Source organism: Vicugna pacos, chromosome 27 (genome assembly GCF_048564905.1).
Source record: "Vicugna pacos chromosome 27, VicPac4, whole genome shotgun sequence".
NCBI classification, from domain to species: Eukaryota; Metazoa; Chordata; class Mammalia; order Artiodactyla; family Camelidae; genus Vicugna; species Vicugna pacos.
In genome coordinates this window covers 28,997,608-29,006,927 of record NC_133013.1, presented here as the reverse complement: position 1 = coordinate 29,006,927, position 9,320 = coordinate 28,997,608, and the positions used below count along the sequence as shown (strand labels likewise).

Below are 9,320 nucleotides of genomic sequence, written 5' to 3'. Positions count from 1 at the left end.
AGACTTACAGAAAAATTGAGGAAAGTACAGAGCTCCCACATATCTCACAGCTGTTTGCCCCTGTGTTTAATACAGCAGTGCGTTTGTTACAGCTCCGAAACCAATGCTGATACATTGTCAGTGACTGAAGCCTGTATTATATTTAGACTTCCTTAGTTTTTACCTAATGTCTTTTGTCTTCCCCCGAATCCCACGCAGGACCCATATTACACTTAGTCACGGTGCTTCCCTAGGCTCCTCGTGGCTGTGACGGGTTTCCAGACCTTCGGCTTGTAGTTTTCAGTTTTAATGTAATCGAACAATCAATCTTTATCTTTTGTGCCTGAAGAAATTTTTGGGGTGAGGACGGTATAGCTCAGTGGTAGAGTGCGTGCTTGAGGTCATGGGTTCAATCCCCAGTACCTTCGTTAAATAAACAAACCAACCTAATTACCCCCCAAAACAAAGAAAACAACCAGGTTGCTAGATGAAAGATCAGTATCCAAAATTCAATGGTGTTCCGATACTAAAGTAATAATTTAAGAAAGATTTCACACACAGTCATACAAAAGCCTATGTTTTCCTCTAAATTTTTATTTGGAGTTTTGCTTTTCACATTATGTACGGAGTGAGGAGGGAAATAAACAGTCTCTCCCCACCCCCACATCCACTGCGGCTTTTCTGAAAAGGTGCTCTTCCCCCAACCTCCCCTTCCCATTCACAACGCCAGCCTCTGACCTCGCCGCGTTCCCGCTCACAGAAGGGGTTCCCCCTTCTGGTCTGCTGACCTGTGTGTATGTCGGTAGTACTTTTAATTCATTCCCTGCGGGCTTACCTGAGTGCCTCCTATGTGCCAGGGACAAGCGCAGCGGCAAACCGAAGTCCGCGCTCTCAGTGGGATTTACACTGCAGTACGTGCCCCCTTATAACAGTTTCCTTGGTTATTACTGACCTTTGACCCTTCCATTAAAATTCAAGGTCAGTTTGTCAAATTCCACTGAAATGGAATTTTGATTAAACTTACATAATCTGGAGAGAATTACCCACTGGAAGAGCTTTCCATCTGCGAATACGGTTCATCACTCTATTTAGGTTGCCTTTGATGTTCCATAAAATTTCATAATTTAAAAAATAACGGTCATGCACATCTTGTTAAGATTTATTCCTAGAAACCGTATGACTTTTACGGCTATCGTATGAGGTATGTTTTTTAATACTGTATCTTCTAATTGACTTTTACTGCGCAACGAATGCTGCTGGGTTCCGTGCACCAGTGTTGGCGTGAGCTGTCTCGCCAAACCACTTACTGGTCTGAACTGCTTGTCTACGGACCCTCTTGGAGCTCCGGGTAAACAAGTGTATATCATCTATGAGCAATGACGTCGACACCTTTCCAATTTTCATAACTTTCCTTGTCTTATGGAGATGGCCAAACTCTCAAATAGTCATTGAAACAGAAGCAGAGAAAGGGGGCATCCTTGTCTGTCCCTGAGTTTAACGAGTGTGTTCCCGAAGTTTCCCCGTTAAGTGTGATGTTTGCAGTAGATTTCTGGCAGACACCTTATCGGGAGATGGACGTCACCTTCTATTCCAATTTCCTAGGATCTATGTGAATGGTTACTTGCTCTACTCAAGTAGATTTTTTAACCTATAAAATGTCCTTGTGGATTTTCCTCTTTGTTAATGAATTATTTTTAATAAGTTTCATTATGTTGAACTATCCCGTTCAGTCATGATGTGCCAGATTTTTATATACAGTACAGAATCAGTTCATTAATCTTTTGGGTTTCCCCGCCCCCAGCTTTATTGAGATATGATTGATCTTAATGTTTTATTTTAGATTTTATATTTACATTCATAAGTGAGAAGAGCCTATAATTTACCTTCCTTGCAGTCTAAGGTTTAGGATTTGTTCCTATAGTTGTAAAACAATTGGGGTAACAAAATATTAATTTAATTTTAAAAGTATTTATTAATATAGTTTAAAATGGGCAAGACTTTGTTTTATTGTGTGTTGATATGTTTTATATTCACTAGATCATTTTTTTGTTAAGTACGCTGGCTGGGGAAGTGTGTTTTGATTGACTCATTCTGACTGTGGAAATGTTTGAATTTTTCAATAGCTTTACCTTTTCTTCTGCCCAAATTCCACTATAATTGCTTCCTAGATTTGGATGAAAGCTCAAAACAAGTTTTATTTTTAGAAAGCTTGATAGTTTTCTCAAAGCTTTTTAAAACATTTGGGATGTTAAGATCTGTTTATATTTGCGGCTAAGGTGGATCCAAGGGGGCTCTAACGTGGGGAATCCCAGTGGAAACGTCTGGTCAGGGCGATCATCAGATGATGGCGGTGACCAAATAAAGCAGGTTCCTGGAGGGAAAAGAAACAAAACTGAACTGCCTTTCCAGGAAACTACACAAATTCCAAGAGGGAAATAGCTGATGCAATGTAAAGATGACCATCTTTGATGGTTAGAATTAAAGTTTCAGATATGTAGTAAGTGAGAACACAAGAGGTGCAGACAATTTGAAGTATCAGAAGTAAGGAAGTTAAGACACTGATGAAAGAAACTGAAGATCCAAATAAATGGAAAGATATTCCACGTTCACGACTGGAAGAACACGGTTAAAATGTCCGTATTATCCAAAGCAATCTACAGATTCAGTGCAACCCCGTCACAGTTCCAATGCCATTTTTCACAGAACCAGAACAATCCCTAAATTTACACGGAACCAAAACAGACCACGGAAAGCCAAAGTAATCTTGAGAAGCGCCCTAATCTCAAACTATATTACAAAGCTGTAGTAATCAAACAGTATGGTACGGCATAAAAACGTACACATAGATCACTGGAATAGAACAGAGCCCAGAGACAAACTCATGCACATATGGTCAATTAACTTACGACAAAAGAGCCAAGTATGCACAACGGACAATCTCTTCAATAAATGCTGTTGGGAAACTGGACAGCCACAGGCAAAAGAATGAAACTACACCACTACCTTTTATCATACACAAAAACTCAAAATGGATTAAAGATCTGAATGTAAGGCCTGAAACCATAAAACTCCTAGAAGACATCATAGCTGGTAAGCTCCCTGCCATAGGTCTTGGTGATGATTTTTTGGACCTGATTCCAAAAGCAAAGGCAACAGAAACAAAAACAAGTAAGTGGGACGGCATCAAACTAAAAAGCTTCTGTGCAGCAAAGGGAACCGTCCACCCAGTGAAGGGACAACCTACCAAACAGGAGAAGGGATTTGTGAATCATACATCCGAGAAGTTAATGTCCAAAATATACAACAAACTCCTACATACAACTCAATAGCAAACAAAACAAACAAAAAACAAAACAAACCCTAAAAAATCAGATTAAAAAAATCGGCAGATCTGAATAGACATTTTTCCAAAGAAGACATACAGATGGCCAGCAGCTACATGAAAAGGTGTTCAGCATCACTAACCGTCAGGGAAAGGCAAGTCAAAACCACAATGAGACACCCCTTCACACCTGTCAGAATGGCTACCATCAAGAAGGGATAAGTGTTGGTGATTATGTGGAGAAACGGGTACCCTTGTGCACTGTTGGTGGGAATGTAAGTTGGTGCCAGCACTATGGAAAACAGTACTGAGCTTTTTCAAAAAACTAAAAGTAGAACTACGGTAAGATCCAGAAATTCCACTTCTGGATGTTTACCAAAGACAACAAAAACACTAACTTGAAAAGATCCCTGCACCCCAATGTTCACTGCAGCATTATTTACAACAGTCAAGACACAGAAACAACCTAAGTGTCCACCAACAGGTGAATGGATAAAGAAACTGTGGTGGAATACTATTCAGTCATAAAAAAGAACGAACTCTTGCCATTTGAGACCACATAGATGGACTTCGAGGGCATTATACTAAGTGAAATAAGTCAGACAGAGATAGACAAATACAGTAGGAGTTCATTATACGTGGAATCCGAAAAAAACGAACCAAACAAACAAAAAACCCAAACAAGCTCATAGATACAGAAAAGGCTGGTGGTTGACCGTGGCGGGAGAAGGGGGGGGGGGAGGATGTGAGTGAAATTGGTGAAGAGGATCAAAAGCTACAGACTTTCAGTTATAAATAAATCATGGTGATGTGATGTACCGCATGATGACAACAGTTAATAATATTGCATTGCATATTTAAAAGTTGCTGAGAGACTAGACCTTAAAAGTCCTCAGCACAAGAAAAAAATCTGCTTTTTATGTATGGTGATGGTCGTTAAGTAGACTTATGTGGCGATCACTTCCCAGCATGAACTAATATCAAATCATTATGTTGTACACCTGAAACTAATCAATTAATCATACTTCAATTTTAAAGAATTTTAAAGAAATATTGTATGAACCCTCCACCAGTTTTTTTTTTTTTTTAGCTTCAAAGGACACAAAATGGCAATACAGCACCTCGCCAGACAACAGCTGCATTAAGAGGTCTTTTAACATCACAAGTGCGGTTTTAAGACATTTCCACCCAATCACGGGGTCCCTTATATAAAATAAAGCTGAAGTAGAAAGCTCCCTTATATTCCTAATATTATCTCTGATACTTTGCGAAAAAGAAAGAAGACAACATTTACTCATAAACCCCAAGCCCATCCGTCTCTGCGACCCAAGCTCGAAGCACTGGGTACCTTCCTAGACGCACACCCAGGCTGCGCCCGCGGGAACTGCGGGATCGAGGCCACTCACCTGGGCTACACCTTCGTTCTCTGCCTGGGCTGCACGTCGTCTTGCCCCACAAGATGAAGACGTGCTCACCTCTCGCGCTGTGAGCGTTCAGGGAACCCGCGCAGCCGGGTGCGGGGCTCGCCTCTACACGCCACCGCCTGCCGGGGGTGGCGTCACCAAGTAACTGCCTAGAGTCCCACGGCGACAGCAGGTGGGAGGACGCCTGCTTGCCGAGGCAACGCTCCTACAGCATCTTCACTGCTCACGGGCCCTGAGCCGCCACCCACCACGCAGCTAGCACCTGCACCACCGGCAGCTCCGCGAGCCAGCAAACGAGCGCACTGCCCGCTGTGCGCAGGCGCCCCCCGTGGGTCGGCGCGGCGTTTCTAGCTCCGCCTCTTCCGGCAGGTACGACTGCTAGCCCCGTCCCTTCCGCAAGCGCGTCCCGCCTCTTCCGGCAAGCGCGGACGCCGATTGGTCCGCGTGACTCATATAAGAGGCTGCGCGCAGGCACGGCGTTCTTTTTCCTCAGCTGCCGCCAAGGTGCTCGGTTCTTCCGAGGGAGCTAAGGCCGCGTTGGGGTGAGGCCCTCACTTCATCCGGCGACTAGCACCGCGCCCGGCAGCGCCCGCCTGGAGCTCTCCCGCGCCATGGCCTCTGTCTCCGAACTCGCCTGTATCTACTCGGCCCTTATCCTGCACGATGATGAGGTGACCGTCACGGTGAGTGCGGGCCTGCGGCGGGGCGGGCGGCCTGCGGGCAGCGGTCCCTCAGCGCGGGCGTCCGGTCAGGCGCTTCCGGCCGGAGCCGCGCGGCGCGGGGCGGCGGGCAGCGGGGCGGGCTCCCCTCCGTGGGCCGCGGCCGGGCGGCTCGGGCCTGGCCACGTGCGGCGCGGCGTCCTCCGCGGCTGGCTCTGTCCCCGGGCATCCGTCCCTTCCCGGCAGGCCTTGCGGGCCCGGCGCGCGGAGTGCGGAGCGCCTGGCACCGCTCGGCGTCCGGCCCGGCCTCCGAGCGGAGATCAGCGGCGGGGGTGAGCTCGCCGTCTGGCAGCGCCTCCCTCTCGGCCGTCCCCGCGGCGGGGCCGGTGGCGCCTTCGGATGGGACGTCCGTGCTTGTGCACACGTTTCGAGTGACCTGCTTTCCGTACTTGGGGGACGAACACGACACGACAGCTGTACGTCGCCGTCTGATGGGCCACCGTCTCACTTGTTTCAGGAGGACAAGATCAACGCCCTCATTAAAGCAGCCGGAGTGAACGTCGAGCCTTTCTGGCCGGGCTTGTTTGCAAAGGTGAGGTGATAGCGAATTTCGGAATCCGGTGCAGTCCGGCGTTGACGCTGACTTCCAGGCGTGCGGAACGCCCCGCACTCCACTGGACTTCGTCCAAGGGGGATTCCTCACGTTTCCGTCTCTCGGAGCTAATTTAAATTTTGGTTTGCCATGCCTTTGTCTCTGGTCTCAAGCTCTGTTTTCTCTTTCCTTCTGTTTTGAAACCGTGATAAATATATGACCCGGTCCTCCCTTACTACAAGGGTCATGCAGAAGATTATCTCGTCTGTGCTGTTGGAAGTAGATGCGGACGGTCTGTTTCAGTGGGAGTTGGGTGCAGTGGCCTTTGTTGACCACTTAGTCTGTTGGGATCCAAGAGACGGATGGAGGCAGGGTTCCCCCGCGAGGGACCGGGCGCTGGCTGCCTTCCGTTGTGTGGGTTACTGGCACGTGAAGCTGTTCGCCTTGTGTCCTTCAACAGGATTTTAACGGTTGAAAACACTGTCTCAGTGTCCTCTTTACTGAATTCCCTTGGGGAGAAGTCCTAGAATCACGTAGCAGTCTGAAAAAACGGAATTCCCTGTTAGGAGGAGACATGAGCCGTGGAAGGAATCCTGGTTTTGAGTGTCCAAGGCAGCCAGCGTTGTGGGGCCAGTCTTGTCATCTGCAGACGGAAGCAGTTCAGTTAGTGGCGCTTTACTGCTAAAATGCAAGATGAGACCTAAAGCCTGAGGAGTGTTTGTAACTGCTTATTTTCCGTATAGCTGTGGGTTGCTCTGGGCTTTATGGAATCCAAGTAGCAGACAATGTCACTGGTAGATTGCAGCAAAGAAGGACTAGAAACATATATAAAGCGTTGGGAATGGATTACCGCCTTGAAAAGGGGGGGTACCTCTTTTCTACGGGAGCGCTGTCTAACAAAAGGACGCAACTGAGCGTTTACCTGTACGTGCGTGTGTTGCAGGCTCTGGCTAACGTCAGCATCGGGAGCCTCATTTGCAACGTGGGGGCCGGTGGGCCCGCCCCCGCCGCCGGGGCTGCCCCCGCAGGAGGCCCCGCGCCCGCCGCTGCCGCCGCCCCGGCTGAGGAGAAGAAAGTGGAAGCGAAGAAGGAAGAGTCCGAGGAGTCTGATGACGACATGGGCTTTGGTCTTTTTGACTAGACCTCTGTAGGAACGCATCCAATAAAAAGCTGAGCTCTTCGCTGCTGCTGTTCTTTCTGAGAGTTCTGGAGATGTGCTCAGTAAGAGGAATGCTGGCCGGCTGTGTTGTCTGCCGCGACTAGCTGGGTGCAGAAGTGGGAGCTGCATGCAGAGGCGAGAGGAGAAAGGTGCAGAGCAGGTACCTCGGTCTGATTTACCCACCTGACTTCATGATTACAGGGTTTGTCCTCTAGATGCAAGAGTCACTGTTGGGCAGGGGCAGAGGAGCTGAGCCAGACCTCAGATTTAGAAAGCCCCTTGAAATTTCCAAGTATGAGCCTGGCTATAAAATTACTGGAACTGTGCTGGGAGTATTAACTATTGCATCCCTGGGTTTAGTTCAACAATACTGACTGACGGGGGGAAATTTAGGTTAGTTATCACAGAGTGAATGAAACCAGATTTCAAACCTGTATTTGAAAAATGAGGTAGCTTTTGGGGAAGGGGTGACCAATGGTGTGAAGTGGAAGTGAGTTCACTTTTCAAAATGCCAGGATCATCCTAGGGCTGGATTTTCACGATTCTGTATTCACAGCACCTGGTAGGTGACACACTCGGAACATCTTGCTCTTTTGCATTGAGGACATGAGATTGAGGCTTTGATGAAAAAGCAGGACTTTGTAGCCCCCAAATGTCCTCACTCCAGTGTACAGGAACCACTTGGGCAAATGGCTGGGGTGGCCTGTAAAGTTAAATCCATATAACCCAGCAGTTCCACTTTGGGTGTTAACAGACATAAAGATGCATCTCTGGGAATGCTTAAAGGTACGTCACCCAGAAAATTAGTGGTCCTAAATTATCAAAGCTCAAAAATAAGGTGGATTCAGACATGTCTGATAAAGGGATGGTAAATAATTCAGGATTTCGAGGCAGGAGGGGTATAATAAGGAAGCGTACATATGTCACTTCAGATTTCGGAGTTGTGATAATAGAGAAGGGCCATGGAGTGCTGAGGGATGTGTCATAAAACGTGTCCGATCTGCACACCAGTGCTTTTCCTCTCATTCCTCATCCATCAACTAACTTAACCCAAGGCCAGCACTGCTGCACAAGTGTCATGCCACTCTGCACCACGGTCCCACGGTAATGGGGTAAGGCCCTGTGTCAGGTGCATTCCTACCAAGTACATGGAAAGACAAACGAGGCTCTGACGCCAAAGCCTGTTAACAACTCCCCACCCCGTGCTCCCTTCTCCCCCGTGCAGTGGTTTTCTCATCTGTAATGCACTGAGTACAGCCTCCCAGCGTTGAGATAAGGGGTCCCTTGCTTTTAGCACTCGGGTGTCAGAGTACCTATTTCACATAACGAGAAATGTTTTGAGTGGGATAGAGAATACTGACAAAATGAAGGAAAGCACAGTGTCCAGAACAGCTGAAAACTAAGTGGTAAGCTGGGGTGTTAACATCAGGTCAGCTACCCAAACCGCACAGTGCAGTGCAGACATTCAGTGTAGCAGCTCGGGTGTCAGCATGGCCTAATGGCCGGCCCAGCTTTAAAAGAAATCTTGACACAGTAAAACCGTAATAGCTAAAAATAGAAGCCTTTCCAAAGAATGATCTGCTAATCAAATTAGGGGGCCCACAGCCATGTCCAGGAATGCCAGGCGTATTCATTTTTTCAGTGAACAAAAAGCCTGCCCAGTTCCACCCATCTTTCAGTTCTCTGAAACCTGATTTCCTCGTTGCAAAATGGGGATGACATTGAGTTCACACTGGAGACTGAACCGAGTAAGTGAACACACCCATCAAAGCTTGCTGCCACATGGATGGTACTTCCCTTCTGCACAAGGTTTCCCGGGGTCCCAGCGTCCAGGTCTAGCCCTGTCTCCTCAAACCCCTTCTCTGCCGATCTTTCCCAATCACACAACAGCTTTGGTTTCTCATAACTGACTTGACGCTTCTGACTGTTCACCAAGCATAGTTACTTTGTTTAAACAATTCCATTGCTCTTAAAATTCTATTCACTTGTCTCCTGTGGCCACTGAAAGCATACCTAGGTCCACGGCCAGCTCGCTTACCCCCTCTAACAAGCCAGCGTTAGCAGCAAGCCAGGGTTGGGCGTACGGGCTCGAATCCTCCTCATGTTCTGGAGAATTTTAGGAAGAGATGTGCTTACTGACAAACCAGCTAAGAAAACAACTTCAAAAAAAACAAAAAACAAAAAC

At 47.4% G+C, this 9,320-nt stretch overlaps 1 protein-coding gene and 1 long non-coding RNA gene across 2 annotated transcripts; one reads left to right on the top strand and one right to left on the bottom strand.

The window, feature by feature from the left end:
- Window positions 1-553: 553 nt before the first annotated feature.
- On the bottom strand, window positions 554-5,188 carry LOC116285795 (uncharacterized). The gene is made up of 2 exons (XR_012064919.1): window positions 4,708-5,188; window positions 554-2,350 (listed from the first exon to the last, which is right to left on the bottom strand). It is a non-coding gene; the product is annotated as an uncharacterized lncRNA (long non-coding RNA).
- A 10-nt stretch (window positions 5,189-5,198) lies between these two features.
- RPLP1 (ribosomal protein lateral stalk subunit P1) lies at window positions 5,199-7,157 on the top strand. The gene is made up of 3 exons (XM_072951158.1): window positions 5,199-5,408; window positions 5,902-5,976; window positions 6,920-7,157. The coding sequence occupies exons 1-3, from the start codon at window positions 5,337-5,339 to the stop codon at window positions 7,115-7,117; spliced, it is 345 nt and encodes a 114-aa protein (XP_072807259.1). The 5' UTR covers window positions 5,199-5,336; the 3' UTR covers window positions 7,118-7,157.
- The last annotated feature ends 2,163 nt before the right edge of the window (window positions 7,158-9,320 follow it).

Bases quoted from the DNA above. Each gene is read 5' to 3' on its own strand.
- RPLP1 (XM_072951158.1), top strand. From the start codon at position 5,337: ATGGCCTCTGTCTCCGAACTCGCCTGTATCTACTCGGCCCTTATCCTG. The intron at 5,409-5,901 runs GTGAGTGCGGGC...CACTTGTTTCAG, and splicing joins ATGATGAGGTGACCGTCACG to GAGGACAAGATCAACGCCCT. The intron at 5,977-6,919 runs GTGAGGTGATAG...CGTGTGTTGCAG, and splicing joins GGCCGGGCTTGTTTGCAAAG to GCTCTGGCTAACGTCAGCAT.